General features: G+C 32.4%; 1 protein-coding gene across 9 annotated transcripts in view; it reads left to right on the top strand.

Annotated features, from left to right (window-relative positions):
• MPDZ (multiple PDZ domain crumbs cell polarity complex component) overlaps nt 1–20,844 on the top strand; it is a 301,840-nt gene that overhangs the window by 166,871 nt on the left and 114,125 nt on the right. For all 9 annotated transcript variants that reach the window (XM_074197510.1, XM_074197518.1, XM_074197517.1 and 6 more), the window contains exons 10-18: nt 1,257–1,371; nt 2,056–2,144; nt 9,554–9,749; nt 11,625–11,714; nt 13,308–13,411; nt 14,805–14,951; nt 16,086–16,250; nt 17,688–17,876; nt 20,598–20,807. In XM_074197510.1, coding sequence (XP_074053611.1) covers nt 1,257–1,371; nt 2,056–2,144; nt 9,554–9,749; nt 11,625–11,714; nt 13,308–13,411; nt 14,805–14,951; nt 16,086–16,250; nt 17,688–17,876; nt 20,598–20,807 — 1,305 coding nt within the window. The remainder of the gene's footprint in view (nt 1–1,256; nt 1,372–2,055; nt 2,145–9,553; nt 9,750–11,624; nt 11,715–13,307; nt 13,412–14,804; nt 14,952–16,085; nt 16,251–17,687; nt 17,877–20,597; nt 20,808–20,844) is intronic.

Raw genomic sequence — 20,844 nt, 5'->3', positions numbered from 1 at the left:
TAAATAGTAGATAGAGGGTAAATAGGAAATAATTAAAAGAGGGAAGTGGGAAAGGTTTCCAATGGAAAGTAGGATTTCATCTGGATCTTGAAAGAAGTTAGAAAAGCCAGGAGGTAGAGATAAAGGAGTTAGAACTTTTCAGGAATGAGAGACAAGGGGGGCGATAATGCCTGGAGCACAAATATGGAGTGTCTTGTTTATGGAACTGTTAGTAGGCCAGTATTACTGGATAGAAGAGTATGTGCAGGGAAATAAGGTCTAAGAAAAGTATGTATTTTGTATTTTGTGGAGGTGGCAGAAGGAACAGGGGAGGGATAAGTTAGGAAGGACTTTGAATCCCCCCCCCCCAAATTTTTTTTTTATATTTGATTCTGGAAGAGAAAGTTAATAAATGGTTTTTATTAAGTAGCAAGGTGACATTGTTGGACATACATTTTAGAAAATCACTTTGGGGGCTGCATGGATTAGAGATGGGAGAAACTTGAGGCCTGCCAACCCACCAGCAGGTTACAGGATTCCTTGTGAACTTAAATATTCATTTATATTTTATTGATTGAGGAAAATATAGTATTGTAAGAACACCAGTTCTATAATCAGGAACCTGGATTTGAACTCTGACTTGTATAATTTTGGACAAATGACTTTACCTCCCTGAGCCTCAGTTTTGTCATCTGTATAATGAGAATAGCAATCCTAACTTACTTCACAGGGTTTTTATTGGGGATTGTATTTGGCAAAGATCAAAGTATTATATAAATATGAACCATTTTTAGTTATGTGAAAGAATGGCTTGAAGAACTAAGATGCAGAAAAATCTTATATTTGAATGTTAGGTTCTAGCTATTTATGTTTTCTTCCCTATTATAATATAAACTCTGTGAGGGTAAGAATTACTTTTTTTTTTTTTTGCTTGATTGAGAAGATCCAGTTGAACCTTCTGGTAAAGAAGAATCACTTTTAAATAATAATAGAAGTTAATGATAAAGCAGATTTGGTTTATAAAATTATGTTTTTATGCAGATTTTCTGGACATCCTTTTAATAAAGAAATTTTAATTTTGACCATTATATCTTTTTAACTAATTATGTTAGATAAACAAAAGAATCAGGTCATATCACCAGAAATTCTCAATATATTAAGACAGTTTGCCTAGCTCACTTTAAATAAGTCATTTCATCTTTAGGTAAGAATTTCATTTTTGTGAACTGAGCTAAAATTTTTAATTTTTTAATTTGATCTTTTTTATTTTAATTTAGGTAGAAATTTCTATGCAGAAAAATGGAGAGATTGAAACTTTTGATGTAGAGCTCACCAAAAATATCCAAGGATTAGGAATAACCATTGCTGGTTACATTGGTGATAAAAAATCAGGTAATATTTTTAAAATAAAATATTTTAAACTTGTATTCCATAGCTTTTTATGATGTCGTTGCATTATGAAACATTCTCTTTTCAGTTTAGCATGTAAACTGTAGAACTTCATTTATTATCCTTAGATTGTATGCTTTTCAAAACCAGGTTTAGAAACAGAGAACTTGAGTGTAGCATGGATGAAAGTTCCTTAATAAAGGGACATTTGAGGCAGTGTCCTTAATCCAAGGGAATGTAGTCATCGAGTAGAAAAATAAGCATACAGGTCTGAATACACCTCTTAGAATATGTAGTCCCTTTTTTTTTTGATATAGCCAGAATTTCTAGGTTCATCATGCAGTTGAAACAGGGATCATGGAGGTGGTCAGAGTAAAATTGGTCAAATAAAATTGGGGGGGTGAGGGGGGAATGGGGAGGGTGCTTGGTCTGTCTATTGGTATTAGTTTAAAATAGTGTCTTGTTTCTTCTCTTTTAATAGCTGACCACTGGGATTCCACTACAATGCTTATCTAAATTGATATCTGGTAGAATCATATAAAATTATAGATTTAGATATAAAATTGGGAAATGTCTATAATATATCTTTAATTTAGTTATTTCTAAGGGCATGCTTAGATTGCCTTACAGAATAGTAACAAAATAGTTATACTTGTTTTTTTTTTTTTTTTCTGAAACAATTCTCAGAATCTTCAGGCATATTTGTAAAGAGTATCACAAAAAGCAGTGCTGTTGAACACGATGGAAGGATCCGTGTTGGTGACCAAATCATAGCAGTAAGTCACTGTCCTCATCTTTAAGATGATGGGGTTAAATCAGATTTCTTTTCTAAAAATCTTAATATTTCTAATATTATTTTAAGAGATTTTTTGATTGATTTCATAGAGCTATATATAACAAATGTGTATGATAGAATATGCCATTCTGTGCCATTATTCCCCTACCTCATCTCTTTTTGGGGAAAATATTGGTCATTACAAATAAATTCATGTTTTTGTGAACTAATCTATTTTTAAGGACCTTTCCATCTCTAAAAATGTTTGAATCTATTGTATATAAAAACTTCAATTATCCTGTTTTATTATTGAATAAGATTCTCTGATTACTAATCTTCTGAATAATTGAAGTTTAACCTTTAAATATTAATATTAACTATATCTTAAAGATTTTGGTGCATCACTGTTGAATTATATTGTGCTGCAGATAAGAAATGGGACCTGTAGTAATTTCAAGTTTTATTCTGGAATGAATTTTCTTGAAAAAGTTCTTGGTATCTGTTTCTTTTTATTTTATTTTCACTTTAATATCATATTTTCACATTTGCTTTATGTTTTAGAGTGGTTAAATGCAGAAATAATGTCTTGCTTAAGTGAATTTTATACTGTTCAGATATTAAACATGAAAAATTTGAGTATCCACATATAATAAAAGTTTAACAATTATCTTAATTAACTGAGGAAATATACAGAATATAGACCCCTTGCATTAACTTTATCACTATATCAGGACTCCATTACAACAGATTGGGAATCATAATCTTTATATATGATGTAGATGGATAATTAAAAATACATGCAGTTACTGAGTTGGTCCACTTGGTGACACTCATGTTTTTTTTTCTCTTGGAAGGGTTTGGTGTGTAGCTTTGGGCATAACAGGGTCTTTTTTAATTGTGGGTATTTATTGTGATTTTTTTCAGAAGATATAGACTTGCTTTTAAAAAATCAAATCATCTCTTTGTTGATGTTAAGTCATCTTTTAAATGATGCTTGGATAATTTGGGGGATACAGATGTTGTGGGCAATTTTCAAAAAAAGTCTCCTTAGATCAGTAGGGATCTTAAACCAAATTAATGCTTTCTCTATGCAAAAATTCTAGTGTTCTTTCAAAGACAAAAACAGAAGCAAATTATCAGATTCTGCAGGTTAGTGAATATTGGGTTTGAACAGTTGGCTGTGATACTATCTATATTACCTTAGACAAGTTATCTACTCCCTGGAGATGAAGTTTCTTCATCTATAAAATGGGAATAATAATAATAAATCTCTTACCTACCTCACAGTACTTGTGTAAAAATCAAATGAGAAAATATATACAAAGTTATAAATCAAAAAAATCCAAGGAAATGTACTTCACTTTGCTCCCTTCAAGGTCCACTCTAAGCCTTTTTCTTATGCTACCTGGCTGTGTTCTTCCCCTGCTCCCACTGTCATAACTTTATATTTTTTCAGTATATATTTTGTATTTATTTGTGTAATGTGAACATTTTAATCTACACAATAAAATGTAAACTACTTGAAGGCAGGGACCATTTCTTTTTCCTTTTCTTTTCTCTTTATGGTCTTTATATTCCAGTGTCAGATGTACTTGAATATATAATTGAATTGAAAGAGACATAAATCATAGGTATTATTTTATTATTTCTTTATTATCTTCTCCAGTTTTTTTTTTTACATTTTCTCCAGGTTTTTTTTTTTTTTTTTTTTACCATGCATGACAGAAAAGTAGTTTAGGGCTTGGAAGACTGGGTCAGAAGTATATAAGCCCTAGTTGGAGACAACAAAGCTGAAAAGACTTCTAGTGCACACTATGATAAATTTTTTTAGCCACAAACATTCAAGGAGACTTATTCTTCATTGATTGCTAGAATACCCACACCTAATGCAAACAGAGATTCTTGAAATAAGAATTGTTACTGTTATTTCTCTTTTTATTTTATAGAATTGATGCAACTACTATCTTTCAAATTTTATTCTTTTATATTTAATGTTCTGTGCATTACTATGCAGTTAGATAAGGTGAATGTATTTTGTAATTGAACAAAAGTATTGAGATGTAAATTCATCTTCTGCAAACTCATTGAAAGCATCTTGGGACAACTCCAGGTACAGGCAAGATGATGGGAATGCTGCTGCTGCTGCTGCTTGCTGCTACTAGTACTCCTCCTGAGATTTTTGCTTTCTACTATATTACTTTTTACATTCTCCATGGATTTTTTTCTTCATGACTCCTAGTAGAAACTCTTTTGTAGCTAATGAACATTTATTGGGTGGCCTTCACCTAATTTGTCTATTAAATACAAATAGCTTTCCTTAGCATTTCTGATCTGTATAACAAATAAACCTTAATCTGGAAATATGACTGATTACTTTCTGTTTTCTTATCTAACTTTCTGTATCTGTATTTGCCAATAGCTCACTATTAGATACAGAAAGTTAGATAAGATGCCTCTTCATTCTTGTGAATACTCTATTTTTTAAGGCTTGCCCAAACTTGGTCTCAACAAATTTATTTACTCCCTTCTTTCATATTTTCTTTCTCTGTTCCCTTTCCTTTTTTTTCCTATTAACACAGTTATACACACTAGTTTGGGTTAGCAACACAATACTTTGAATCAGTTTACAGACAAAAGAAGTAGAAGTCATCAATCAACAAGTCATACACTAGTATTTTCAATGCAAAGACACAAATGAAACCACCCCTATCCTCAAGGAGATTACAGAGTAATTTTTTTTTTATAAGCAGAATATATACCTTTGCATATATGGAAGTTTACAGATACAAATTAAAATATTTTAAGCTTTAGTACTACAGATTTGACTACACTTGTCATTTACTTCTTTCTCTTTGAAATGGAAGGTTATGTGACCTCTGAGAGAGTAACATGATTTTTAACTGAAAAATTAATTTTTGATTCAAAGATCAAAACTTTTAAGTTGTTTTTAACTATTTAAAATCATTATTTTAATGTCTACATCAAAGCTGTTTGGTTTTTAGTAAAATTAGAAATATTCCATTTTTTAACATCAGTCACCATTTTAATCTCCTAGTTAGTTTATTCCCTTTTGCATTTTTTAAATAAAAAGTAACTTATTTTAGTTCCAATTCAATTTTTCACATTCATTTCAATTTTAAAGAAAAACATTAGCACCTTGTGCATAATTTAAAACATGCCACTAAAAGGTATTTGACTCAGCTTGCATTTTCATGTCTATAGGTATAATTGAAGTTTCTTCTAATTGACTGCTCATTAAATGTCAGTTACAGAACTGTCAGTCTCTTCAGACCATTGGCGTTTTGGATGCCAGACAATAAACATTTCACTGTGGTTTTTTTAAGAATACATTTATGGAGTTAAAACAAACAAATTTTAATTCTTTTCACCATTTTTAGCACTTAATCCTTGTAATTACATGATTTGTTGATTTAACTCATGTTAGATAGAATCAGATAGTTTAGTAGAAAAATATTTGGACTGGAAGGCATATTTGAATCTCTACTCCAAAACTATCCTGCATTATTCTGAGCAAATCATTTAGCCTCACCAAGTCTCAATTTCCTCACTGGTTAAAAAAAAGGGGGGGGGATAATCCTTGCATTACTTGTTTCATAGAACACAAGATTGTTATGAAAAAAAAAGAATTAGAAACCTCAGAATGTTCTATAATTGTGACATTTTTAAGCTAATAACATTTTTGACTGCTTATAACAATCTTTGTTAAAGAAAATTTGAAAATTGTCTTTGCTTAAGGAAATTTCTATAAACTTTCCTAAATACATCAAAAAAGGGACTTCAGAATATTACTGTGTTAAGTTTGAAGTTAAATACTGCCTATTATGATTTGTGAAGTCATTTTGAAGGCTTTTGGCACATGAATAACTAGTTTGTTGTCATCTTAGTTATGGTGAAAAGGTAAGACTTCTTAGAACTTAACCAACATTTATTATCCAATAGTAAAAATTCCAGGTTATTGTAGTGAGGAATTACTCTATCTAGGCAGCAGTTTATGATATTACTGGATAGAAAGAATCTCTTTTGTGATCCATTTTGCATCAGATGATTGGTGCCTTATGTTATGTAACCTAGTATATATCTCAATATATGCTGGCTCAAATGGAAATAGAGGACCCAAAGCTGGTTAGGGCTCAACAACCTTGTTTCCACTTGGCATTTACCAAAGGAAGGAAGGAAGGAAGGAAGGAAGGAAGGAAGGAAGGAAGGAAGGAAGGAAGGAAGGAAGGAAGGAAGGATTTTTAAAGTATCTCCTATGTGCCAGTCACTGTATATATGTTTTACAACTAAAAGTTTCATTTGATTCTCCTAAAGACCCCAAGAGTCAGGTATTATTATCCCCATTTTACAGTTGAAGAAACTGAGGAAAACAGATGCCCAAGTTCAAACAGCTATTGAGTATTTGATGTCATGAATTGAGATATTTCTGACCCCAAGAATAGCACTATCCACTGTACCACCTAGCTGCTTCAAAGACCTTCCCTGGTAGAAACTGCTAGTTATGTATGGTTTCCTACCAGTTTCTTTTAAAAAAATCCCTTCATATATGAAGGAGGGGAAGGGAAAGGAGGGAAGATTATATGTTTGAAGTATGAGCTACAGTTTCTAAGAATGGAGGAGAAAGTACATATTTTGTTTTCCTCAGACTATTTGATGAATTTAAATTACTGAAGTTAAATGGATAAGTGGGCATAAAGTCTATTTTGATATGCAGCTGTGCTATGAGAGAAAGCATGAATTTGTGAAACTCAAAATGAAAAAACAAATCCTGAGTTTTAATTCTTTGGTACTTTAAGAAATTCTGTGTAATCATGGGAAATATATATATATATATATATATATATATATATATATATATATATATATATATATATATATATTAGGATTGGATTTTTGTCAGATCCTTTTTAGAAAAATAATTTCAAGGGATTTTTGTTAATCTTGAAACTAATCCCCCCAATGGTATGTGAAGGAGACTTTGGGTTCTCAAAGGCTATTTTAGTTAGTTCCTTTAAAGCAGCAAGAACTTCACTTACAGAGCCAGCAAGGTATTCTGTTATGTAGTTCATCCACTCACCTCACTGAGTGCAGAGAAGCTAATAGTTAGTCTCCAGGTTCTGAAATATGGCATACCAAAATTTATTAAGGTATTCATAAAGTCATGGATGTGATCTACCATTGTCTTGACATGTATTGAAGTAGGATCATAGATCTTGAGTTGGGAACAACCTTACATATCATCTAGCATGAATGACACCTTCCTTTTTCACAAGTACACTTAGGTCATGACTGGTTTGGTTATTTGCCTAGATTAATACAGATAGTGGGTAGCAGAGCCAGGGGTTGGAACTCAGGTACAAAGATAGTGTTATTTTTATTATGACTTTTTTTCTTAATCTGACAGACATGTACAATTTGTTTTAAAAAAAATAGTGAATAAGTTGGACTAGCTAACTTCTAAAATACCTTCTAGTTCCAAGTATATGATCACTTTTTATCTCTAACATACACACATTATATTTCATTATTTTTTCTCATTATTCATAACTTACCCTTCCCCTACCCCACAATGTCTTCTTTTATATTGCACCCTACTTTCCCCAATACTGTGACCTACCTCCTTGTTATTCCTTCAAATGCTTCACCTTCTCACTTCAGGGATTTTCCATTTGCTTTATCCATATGGGCCTGAATGCTTTTCCTCATTTCTGTCTCTTGATTTTCCTGGTTTCCTTCAAATCCCAGCTAAAATCTCTAAAATTCTAAGGTAGGGTCCTTCTTAATTCTCATGCCTCTCCTCTGCTGATTATTTCCAATTTATTATCTTTAACTTGTTTGTACATAGTTGCTTGTTTTCTCCCTCGTTGGGTTGGTAGCTCCATGAGCACAGGGACTGTCTTTTGTCTTTCTTTGTATCCTAGGAGCTTAGCACAATACCTGGCTCAGTAGGTGCTTAATAAATATTTATTGACTCCTTAACCAACATGATAATTGCCTGATTTCTGTGCATTTGTAGAGATTGTTGTCCATTTTTGGAATGTGCTCCCACCTCATTTTCATTTCTGAAAATCTCTAATTTTCTTTAGAGGAAAACTGGAGGATTTTGTTGACCTCCATTTTCATATGTTAGTATCTCCCCTGATGACCTTGTATTTATTTTATACCTATTGTTTTGTTTATGCATATATATATATCTGTATATGATATCTTTGCCTTAAGAATGTGATCTATGCATATATATCTGTATATGATGTCTGCCTTAAGAACGTGAACTCCTTGAGTTCAAGACATATGATTTTGTCTTTGTGTCCACTAAGCTTAGGGCTTGAATTGTAGGAGCTGCTGAATAAATGCTCCTTGATTGACTGTTTTATATCTATATATGCATGAGACATTTTTATATATCTTACATCTCAAGACCTTGGCTTTTCAGAGGTTAAGCCAATGGAGTACATGAGTTAGTTCCTGTCAAATTATCAGGTATAGACTTGACAGTAGGTTATTATCTATTATAGAATGACCATGCCAGCTTAGCTTCAGGGTAGTTTCATTTCAGATGGATGGCTAGTGGGAGAGAGTTTTTTTGACCACAACAGTTCCTATAGATGATCTAGCAAGGAAAAGAAGGGATTTAGTCTCTACCAGTATAGGAAATACCTTCATTGATAATATTATAGGTCCTTGAAATATTGAAAAAAGAATGTGTGTTTTATGTGTGGGTGTTTTATGTCTATATTTCACTTATATGAGTTTATGTATCCCATTATGATTTATAGTCACACAGGTTTTTAGACTCATGTCATGAAACTTTAAACCCTTTCCCACATAGGTTTATAACTTTTTAAAAAATCTTTGATTCAAGCAGTTTATAATGACTTAAGGATCACAGAAGATCTAAAAAATTGTTCAACTGTTGTCTATAAAATTATTTTAAAATGAAAAAAAGTATGAGAATGATTATAGGTCACATATAATCTATTTCATATATTTTTATTTTGGAATTTATATTCGGAAGCCACAAAAGACTTGGTTTTAGATTAAATAATATAAATATGGGTTTACAATCCTTTGACCCTAGAATAATTTATTTCCCAATCTATAGTAAATATCTGGTATTCCCTTTTTATTCTTGTCTGATTATGTGTTATCAACCAATCAATAATGAGTATTTATTAAAGGTTTATTATATGCCAGGAACTATGGGAGTTACTGAGTATTCAGTTGCAAAATTTAAAAAATGAAATAATATCTGTCCTTTAAGACTTCCTGCTAAAATGTTAGTTTCTTAAGGAGGACTGTCCTCTATATTAGTGTATCTTTCATAGTGCCTAGCAATATATTTGTTGAATCAAGAAACATGTTTATGCTTCATCTGTCTTCATTTTCTTTAAGGTGGATGGCACAGATCTGCAGGGCTTTACAAATCAACAAGCTGTAGAGCTTTTACGCAATACAGGACAAACTGTCCGACTGGCATTGATGAGAAAGACAACTAAACCAGAAACTCAGACTAGGTCTGATGAGGACATGGACACTCTCATTACAAAAGATGTTGCTTTGTCCACTTCATGTGTTAATATGAACAAAGGTAAACCCACATTAATTATTTCATTTCAAAGCTAAAAATAAATGAAACTTAAATCTCTCTTCTTTTGTCTACCCATTCTCTTCTGATGCTTTAGCATGGTTTGGAGGTGATCATGGACTCTCAAAGATAAAAGCTCAGAAACATTGCTAGATAAAAGATTGTGAAAGCAAGAAAAGTTTTAGGAATGCTTTTGCCAACAAAAATGCTTTCAAAAGACTATTGAGTGAAGAATATGAAGGTATATTACCAGAAGGTTAGGCACCAGGTGATGAATTTTTTGACTGCAGCAGCTAATGAATATATCTATGAAGATATGTAATGTTTACTGGTATCTGTTAGGAAAGAGAATATTTACCTGGATAAAATCACATATTTGAAGTTGAAGAAGTAGTATACTTTTTTCCATATAGGCTATAAAGGATATGAGAAGCAGTGTGGTACAGTGGAATTGAGAGATCTGTAATTCAAGTCCAGCTTTGACATATCTTTTTGACTCTGGACAATAGGCATTTTGGAATGGAGATTAGAATAATAGATTTGGAGTCAGAAAGTTCTGTGTTTGAATCCTTCCTTAGATACTTAATAGGTATATGACCCTGGAATAGTTTTCTTAACTTTACTTTGCCTCAATTTCTTTAACTGCAAAATGGGGATAATATGTGAGCTTCTACCTCACAGTGCTTAGAAGATGAGGTCTTATATATTAAGGATTTTAAAACTTTAAAGCAGTTTTTTCTGTTTAGTTATTTTTAAGCTATTTTGAGCTATTCTTGGAGTGATTATGGATGAGGAACTGAAGCAAATAGAGTCAAGCAACTTGTCCAGGGTCACACAGTTACTATCTGAGACTGAATTTGAATTCAGGAAGATGAGTCTTCCTGATTCCCAGTCCAGTGCTCAATCCACTGTGCTTCTAGCATTTATTAAGCACCTACCTTTTGCCAAACATTGTTCTAGGCATTGGAGGTACAAAGAAAGGCAAAATGCATTCTCTACCTTCAAAGAGCTCACAATATGATGGGGGAAAATAGCACATTAAAAAGAACTTGTATAGGGGTAGCTAGGTGGTGCAGTGGATAGAGCACCAACCCTAGAGTCAGGAGTACCTGAGTTCAAATGCGGCCTCAGACACTTAATAATTACCTAACTGGGTGGCCCTGGGCAAGCCACTTAACCCTATTTGTCTTACAAAAACCTAAAAAAAAAGAACTTGTATAATCTTTTAGGAAGATGATTTTCTGGAGAGAGTGCTGAAGCCCAAGTGATTACCCTGCAGGGAAGTGAAGCAATAGATAAATATTATTTGTAGAAATGTATCCTATTATGGTTAAATAGTTAAAATATTAAGTTGGTTAAGTAGATATACCTATAGACATATCTCTGATGACTTCCATTTTGGAAAATTTATTTATGTCCTACAGTAAAATTCTCTAGTTCCTGATGGTGTTTTAGTTGTGCCTTTGTGTCCTCAAAGGTTTTTGGACTACAACTGATCTTTTCAGCCTTTTATTTTTTTCATTGTTGTATCCCTTATTACAGTCTATGAAGTAGCTCTCTCCCCAACTGAATCTTTTAGATTTCTTTATTTTCTTCTTTATATCGTATCATTCTTTGTATTACATGTATTTTCATTTGTGTGTGTATATATATGTATGTATATATATCTGTATATATATGTATATATATCTGTAAATTTGTATATGGACATATTTTCATATATTTTCTTATCTATATACACATATATTGTATATATATGTTATATCCTCTAATATATGGTGAGGTGGGAAAAGACTGCCATTTTCATTCTTTTAAAGAATGCATATGTCATGATTGTATTAAAAGAAAACAAAAAATTTAGACATGTTCTGTTTTTAGAAAACTATGACAAGGATGATGTTTGTCCAACAGTGGAGACAAATATCAGCATGATGCAAATGGGAGAAACTGACAAGCATCCAGAACCAGGTTAGTATATGCTGTGTGTGATTTTTAAGAGAATAAATACTCTTCATGTAATTAATGGCTATAGGGCATGAATACATAATTGATTTTGTACTTTTTTTCTGAGTTGTTAAGTTTTCTTCCTTGTAGATCAGTTTTCACAAGAGAACTTTTGGACTTTAGGCAATTCTGTTGAAACTTGAAGAATGATCTTTTAAATTGTCAAACAAGGACTTGCTGTGGGCAAAGTCATGCTTCAATCCCCTACTGACACATTGGTAGAGACTAGGATGAGTAAATATAAAAGATATCTTCAGATATTTCTAGATAAATTCTAGAGAATCTTTATGTTAACAAGCCCCTTACAATTAAATGAACTAGGGGGTGGCTAGGTGGCGCAGTAGATAAAGCACTGGTCCTGGAGTCAGGAGTACCTGGGTTCAAATCTGGTCTCAGACACTTAATTATGTAGCTGTGTGGCCTTGGGCAAGCCACTTATAACCCCATTTGCTTTGCAAAAAAAAACAAAAAAAAAAAATGAAAGTCCATCTTTTCCCCTGGAAGAGGATGTTCAGTTTTGCTGAGTAGTTGAAATGGTTTATTTAGAATTACTAATTTAGAAATAATACAGGTTGTGAAATTGTTTCCTGAATTCTTTAATTAATGAGACTTTGTAGTTTAGAGAAAAGCAGCGACTGAATAGAACTTGAAGAGTCAACAAGAAAAACACTTGTCAATAAAGAACATTTTTTGTTGAACAGTAAAATATCCTATTTGGAGGAAGTATTAGTCCATGGACGATGTTTTCTAGAGCTCTAAGGATATAGTAAGCATGAAAAACAAAGTCAAACTTGACTTTACTTGTTTGCATTACCTATTGAAGCTTTGGGAAAGATTTTTATTTTAGTTATTTAGACTTGCTAACCTTATAAATATCGACATGGCAGTAGACATTCATTTTGAGAAGGAATTTGGTGGTTTATTACAGTTATTTCATAAACTTTTTTAAAATTGAGCCTTATTCTTACTTTAAGAAAACCAATATTCAAAAATCCAAATTGCAAAAGATAAATTACTGCATATAGCCAGAGTCAGTGCTTCTAATATTTTTAATTATTATGACTTTTAACATTTCTCTGAGATTAGATAGGGCAGTAAAGGGTGGAATTGTGGAGCAGTTTTCAGGTAGTCTTTCTCATACACCAGTTTCCAAATCTTGTCTGTATCAGAATGTGTACCTATTGAAGGAATACAGGGGAAGAGGAGTGATTAACAGGGAATATGTCAAGTTTGTAGGTCGATCAGCAGACACTATTAAGCACCACCACCATCAGCCAGGTTCTGTCCTAGACATTGAGGATTCAGATAAAAGTGAGATAATTCTGGCCTTCAAGGTTATAATATACTGGGTCAAAAAAAAGACTTCTTATATAAATGGAATACTGAACTGGGTCTCAAGAGGAAATGACCAAGCATGGCCAGGAAGAAAATAAGAAAATATTATGGGGAACAGCTTGGGAAAAGGTATTACCAGGCATGAATGGGACACAAAAAAGGTTATAATGAGAGATGTGAAAAATGTTATAGTCAATTAAGTAATACCTTTAATTATTTTAGACCATCAGCTATCAGAAGAAGTAGAAGTTGATGAAGGACAGCTTCAAGAAGCAAAAATGAAGAATAAATGGCAAAGGATTATGGGCCTAAATTATGAAATAGTGGTATGTTAGCCTTTATGTCTTAATTTTAGTATTATTTTTGAAAAGATAATCTGGTAAATCTGACAATATATTGATTATTTTTTAATCTAGTTCCACAAAAATGCAAATAGAAAATTATTCAAGCATTATAGATTTTTTTATATTAACAACAATAATCCATTATTGTATCTGTAATTTGGTCCCAATCCAATGGTGAGTTTTTGACCTTTGGGAAGTCTACTGCTGATCTGGACTTTGGACTTCTTTTTAAAAGGCTGATTAAAAACAGAAAATAAAATGAACGGGGAGGAGAAAGTAAGGATGTAGTGAATCTTACTAAAGTCAAAGTTTCCAAGTTCACATAATTAATCAAATTTTCAAACTTTACTTAGTACAAAAGACATGTTCCAACGATAATAGTTTGAACCATGAATTTCCTTTTTCTTTCTCTTCCTATGCCATAGTGACATGGAGATTTTTTATTTGCCTCTGGCAAGAACTGTTAGATGGGTTAGATGATACTCCTGATAAAGTGTGAGTTCCTGTGGATTAGAGAGAAAATGGATTGTAATGGCAAACACAACCCTAATTATATGGCACATAATTACAAAACATTTTCAAGATCTTTTTTTCCCCAAGACTTTCATTGTAGTTACTTAGACAAAAATAATCCCCATTAAGGTAGTGGGATGCAGTAGAAAGAACATTGAATTTGGAGTCAATAGACCTAAATTCATATTTGGTGCAAACTTGTTCAGTCCACTTGACTTCTTGAGTCTTTTTTTCCTCATCTGTAAAATAAGATTATTAATCTCACTGATCTCTAAGGTCTTTTTCTATCTTAGAGAATTGAGCTTTATAAGTAGTGCTTTAATTTCAGATCTTGTGTCACTAGGGGAAAACAGAAAGAAAAAATTGCATTAGCTTTCATTAATTAAAAAATACAACTCTGGCAAGAAGGGAATCTCCTAGTAATGTAGTAATAAATGCTGTGAATTTACCTCTTCCATAGGAAATTCCAGAATTCAAAGGGAAAATTATTCTTGGTCACACTGAACTGCTACTGATGTAGGAACTTTGAGCTAAGGTTAATTTCAGAAATTTATGGACATCAGTGATCTTTCCAATAGGAACATAAATTTTTTTCATCATTTCTGATGACTTTCTTTGTCTCTGTTAGTATGTGTTTCCTCCCCCCCAAATACCTTTCTCTCTCTTCTCTCTTTCTCTCTTTTCTATATCTGTGTATATACATAGATATATATAGGTATGTATATGTGTATATAGAACATAGAATATATATAATTTTATTATTCATTTAATCAGTTAATCAGTTATATTAAATATTTATAGAAGAAAATAAATAAATGAATATACATATATATACATATATATGTATATTCCATCCTTTTAGGTTGCCCACATGAACAAGTTCAGTGAGAGCAGTGGGTTGGGAATAAGCTTGGAAGCAACTGTGGGGCATCATTTCATCAGATCTGTTCTACCTGAAGGGCCTGTTGGACATAGTGGAAAACTCTTCAGTGGAGATGAGCTGCTAGAAGTAAGAGATTGTTTCTGTTTTCTTCTTTTTAATAAATTTCTGAAAAAAAATAGAGAATTGCTTTTCAGGTATATATATTGAACTGAATGAAAATAATAATCAGTAATTATGTCATGATGTTTTGAATGCTATACAAATATCATTTCATTTGACAGTAACCATTTTATAAATTAGGCAACATAGTGAGAGAAGTTAAGTGATTTGTCTAATAGTGTATACTTGGTTAGTTATTTTCCTAGACAGAGTTTGAACTCAGGTTTTCTTCGAGTCCAAATCTATTTTTCTACCACTTATCCTCAGCATGACCTTTGGGGTTCTTTCCACCTTTGAGATTATTTAAATTTATGCTTCTTTAAGATTTGAGAATTACTTTAAAGGGATTTAACTACAAAAACACTAAATTCACAAAAAAATCTAGAGCATGTATATGCCCATTTTCTGAATTAAATCCCAACATTTTATATTAAAGAAAAACTTTTTTGTATCTCTACCCCTTATTATCATTCCATCTCTACACCTTTTCTTTCATAGAATTTATTTATAGAATACCAATATAATCTATTTACTGCCTATCATGTACCTGACTATATACCTGACCTTTGATAAATGATTTCATCTCTCAGAGCCCCATTTTCTTTATATGTTCAATGAGGGAAGTCTGAACTAAATGATTGTTAAGGTCCCATTCAACCTGAAGTCTTGTGATCATATCTGTGTTCTTCATTTTGGTTTTGAGATCTATATTCTGGTAGAAAAAATGAGAATAAGGGGAAAGGTAGAACTGATCATTTTATAGAGTAACTTTTCTCTTTGACTTTTTATTCTGAATGACAGGTAATCTCTTAAAGGTTTAAATCAACCAAAGCTGACATTCTTTTATTTGTGAATTTGAATTTGAATGTACTATACCAACTTTAACCAGAGTAATCTAAGCTCCAGGTGAAAGGGGGGAAACAGTTGTGGAGAATTTCTAATCATCATAGATCTTGGATAAATATGAAGTGTAATTTGTGTAATTGTTATATGTAAGTGCAAGAAAGTAGCAATTTATGATATGATATACTTTATTTGATGTTAAAAGATATTTTTTCATGGACAGTTGTGACATAGTTATTTTTTTCCCTTTCGTAACAGGTGAATGGAATAACTTTGCTTGGTGAAAATCATAAAGATGTGGTGAATATTTTAAAAGAGCTTCCTATTCAAGTGACGATGGTTTGCTGTCGTCCACTTGCTTTACCCATTAACCAGGAAGAGTTGGAGAGGTTGAATCTCTCTGATATCCATTTAACAGAAAAGGTATTCACTTGCTCTGTCATTTGACTAATAGCTACTTCACATTATTTAAAGTCTACCAAACTATAAAGTAAATATTAAAAAAATTTATTGAATTGAATTCATGATTGTGTAGTTTGTTTGACTTGTTTGTGATAGATCATGTAAGCTTTATCCTAGTAACATATCTTACCCTATAGAATTTCTGTCTTGATGAAGAAATTGAACTCAGATCATTATAATAGTAGCAATTACGCATTATATTCTTTTTCTTTATATATATTTTACCTTGTTAGAAATAATGTAAGATAATAGAAGCCATTTATTTTTTAGAAGAGCAGTTGAAACAATTTTTAAAGTGGAAAGATGGAGGCATTGATTTGTGTTGTAATTTGCTTCTCCTTCTGGTAGTATCTAATAGAAGAGAATACATTTTAGATATTCATTCTCTTGAGATTATATAGAAAATCTTGAAGTGACCCAGCATAATGGGGAAGCTTCAGAAGATCAGTACTTAGACTATGTACTAATATTGAAGTTGCATTAGATATTTTGAAAGTTCAATTTGCTACTTGTCAGAGGACTAGACTGTCACCTAACTGTATAAGCATGAAGAAGCCAATTAACCTCTCCAAACTCAGTTTCCTCATCAGTAAAATGAGAGAGTTTGACTAAATAATGGCTAAGGTGCCACTTGGCTTTGGGGGGGGGTAGGGGAAGGAATGGTGTTAATTGACTTGCCCAAGGTCAAACAGCTAAGTAATTATTAAGTGTCTGAGATCACATTTGAACTCAGGTCCTTCCTTCTGACTTCAGGGCTGGTGCTTTATTCACTGTTCCACCTAGCCCCACATCTTATTCAGCTTTATAACTATGAATGTACCTGAGAACTTCATCCACCTAGAGAAGACATAGTACACTTTAGGTAGATTCTTTGTAGCATATCTAAGGGAGAATATAGTCAAGGATTACATAGCATTACTACATATGAATATGTTGCTATCTTAACCAAAACATAGGATTAAATTAAATATAGATCCATGGAAATACCAAAATATTGAACTATATTATTAAAACAAAATCATTATTTTATTGTGTATTGGTAAAATGGTACCCCCAAACATATGGAAATATCATTTTTTCATGTTTTGAATCCTATACCCATTCCAGTTTTCCCTGAATTATTTCATACTTGTGCTTTAGAATGTCATTTAACTTTTTATATCTTTAATATTTAAAAACTTGGGCTTCTATCCCTTTTTAAAAAAATATTGGATTTTTTAAAAAAATTACTCTCCTGATTCTAAAAGTGCCAGAACATTAGCTGACCTGTTGGTGATTTTTCCTTTAGGTATTATTATTTTCTATCTCCATGGCCTTGGATTTTTCCTTTCCCTGTAGGTACAGTATATCTTTTGATCTTGTGTTTCTGAAATAAGAGCCCTCTGTTCTTTTCTCCAGCCTCATGTAGATCTTGGTGAATTCATTGGCTCAACAGAGACAGAGGATACTGCTTTCGATATGACTGATGTGGGTCAGAATACAGAAGAGATGCAAGGATCATCATTGGCAATGTGGGAAACCAACATTCAGCATATTGAGCTGGAAAAGGGGAGCATAGGACTTGGTTTTAGCATATTAGACTATCAGGTAACAAATACTCATTTCAACAGAATCAGTCTTCTTTTTTTGAAGGTAATTTCTATGCTCAATTTACATCTTTGAGACGAGAAGCTAAAAAGTATACATTATTTTGTTATGTACTATAGACAGCAGCAAATTTCAGTTTTCTTTCTGTGAATATTTCCAAATAGAAGTTATATTATTCACTAGTAGTATTGTTTTCAAAAAGAATTTCTCTTAATAGTATTAAGAATACATTAGCATAACAAACATTTATTTTATATTTTAACTCTTGATAAAATAAAGGAAGTATATAGCTTGTATTTAGGAATATCAGAAATTAATATTCTATTAGAGTATATTTAAATGAATTTATGTTAAATTTTAAGTTCTATAGTACTGTATTTCAGTCTGTGTTCATACTTGAAAAGTTTAACATTAATCTATTAATTAGTATTTCTTCTGCATGAGGGATGTGTTTGACTTTCGATGTAACATATCTATATGCCTATATCCACATAAATATGTATTAATCTCTTAATTTCATAAATTGGAGCCGGTCTACAACTTTACTTAAGAAGACTGAATATCATAAGAGTCATTTCTTATATTCTACAATTATATTGCCTAAGGGGGAAAGTCTATCTGATAGACTGCAACTGTAACTCTTCATTAATTAATGTCAAACAACAGAACCAGCTTGGATGACACCATAGTCAAATAAGATGCAGAGTTGCTACCTACTTTCTAAATCCTGCCTCTAGTGTGAATTCTGTGCCATTATTGCATTAATGGTTATTATTTTGTGGTTCCTTTTCATCTTTATTTTTCAGCTTTAGATATGCAAACACTTTTAAGAAAAAAATTATTATTTCCACTTGGTAGTTGTAACAATGCTTTTAAAATACTTTCAGAGGCAAAATGGTTTTTGTGATATAACATATGGCATAGTATTCCAGAGTCTAAGAGCAGGAGAGCCCTTCATCAGATCTCAGATCTGGAAATCACTGAAGCTGTGTGTTTTTGTGTTTTGCAGTGTGTTTCCAGTTGAGCAAAGTATTTTCAAGATGCTTAAAATTTTTGCTTAGCTCTCAAAGAGTTTCTTAGCCTCATGCTTTTTTCCTGGGTCAGGAAGAAGGAAAACAGATCATTTGTGCCTCTTTTTTCCTATGGTTAGAGAACTTTAATTTTTAGTCAAACTCTAAAGTTCTAATGTGAAGATTAGAAATTTGCTTTGATAATTGTCATAGAAGTTAAAATTAAAATTTATCCTCTTTGGAACTAAGTAATATGCTACTTCTCTGATTCACAGATCATGCATGTTGCAAATACAACTGGATTCCATGCTGTTTTCCCTCTACTCTGGGCCTTCCTCCTTTATTACTGACCTTAGGTTTTTTCCATCCTTTGTCTGACCTAGCTATCCCATTCCACTTAGTTGGGCATATTTAATTTATCCCCTACTTGCACCTTACCAGACCTTTCTGCTCTCACTTTGCTAATCCACTTAGCTCTAAATTTCACTGGTGATCTTCTGTTATCTAGTTTCTTTCCTAAAATTGACAATGCAGAACCATGAGGCTTGACACAAGGAGACCTTGGGGTATTTTAGGATTTTATTTTACTGTGCTGTTTATATAAAAATATGTATTTCTTTTTTTTTTAGGTTTTTTTTTTTTTGCAAGGCAAATGGGGTTAAATGGCTTGCCCAAGGCCACACAGCTAGGCAATTACTAAGTGTCTGAGACCAGATTTGAACCCAGGTACTCCTGACTCCAGGGCTGGTGCTTTATCCACTACGCCAGTTAGCTGCCCCCAAAATATGTATTTCTAACGTAAATGCTGTAGCATAACCTTGCTGTTCTTATTTCTTATTTGCTGCAACCATATTATTTATCCTCTGCTATATGCAAGGCAAGATAATTTAGTAAAAAGAGGACTGAACCTGAATTCTGATAGACCTATGCTCATATTTTGCCTCAGACACTAACTTTCATGTTGACCCCTGGAAAGTCACTTTACTAACTAATAGATGCTGCAAGCTATTTCCTAAATCTTATTTAATCAGCACTATCTCAGTCCTAAGAACTGGGAAGCAGAGAAAAATAAAAACAGTACTGTATTCAAGGATTCCACATTCCAGTAGATGAGGCAACAAGCTGAAAAAAATTACATATATAATTTATGTATATAGGGGAAAGTAATCTCATAGGGAAGACAGAAACAACAGTAGAGGGGAACTAGAAAAGTCCTAGAGCAGAAAGTGTGATTTGAACAGAATTCCAAAGAAAACCAGAGGGACTAAGAGGAGAGAAGGAAGAGGATGTTGCAGAGTCTATTGTTGAGCATATAGGTAATAGCAGATATAGCACTGAAAGACCTGCATTCTAATTCCACCTGTCTCTATAAGTTTTGTGACCCTGGGCAATTAGCTGGTGTTAGAATTGTAATAATCTCCAAGGTCCATTTTTCTAAATTTATGATCTTATGAGGGCATTACCTATTTAGGAGGAAATGTTTCTTTAAGTAGTATGTAAATATAAGATATAGAAGCCAGAAAGAATCATGAATAATTTGTAACAGTTACAGTGACTTTATTCCAGATGATAAGGAGTATATTAAGAAATGGTTTTTAAAAAATTTAAAGAGAAATATTTGAAATAATTACCTAGACATTATTACAAAAAATTAGAGATTTTCCTAAATAAACTTTTCTTCACCTTCCTCACTGTTTTTACTCTGTATCAGGATCCAGTTGACCCTGCTCGCACAGTCATTGTGATTCGCTCCTTAGTTCCTGGTGGTATTGCTGAAAAAGATGGAAGACTTCTTCCTGGGGACCGGCTTATGTTTGTCAATGAAGTTAATTTGGAAAATGGCAGTCTTGAAGAAGCAGTGCAAGCCCTGAAAGGAGCACCCTCAGGAACCGTGAGAATTGGAGTTACTAAACCTCTCCCTGTAAGAGTTTTAGTTATGTTGCTTTTGTTACCTCTTT

This window comes from Macrotis lagotis, chromosome 8 (genome assembly GCF_037893015.1).
Source record: "Macrotis lagotis isolate mMagLag1 chromosome 8, bilby.v1.9.chrom.fasta, whole genome shotgun sequence".
NCBI lineage: Eukaryota > Metazoa > Chordata > Mammalia > Peramelemorphia > Peramelidae > Macrotis > Macrotis lagotis.
Note: the sequence above shows the minus strand (reverse complement) of the source record. Positions and strands in the feature narration are given on the sequence as shown.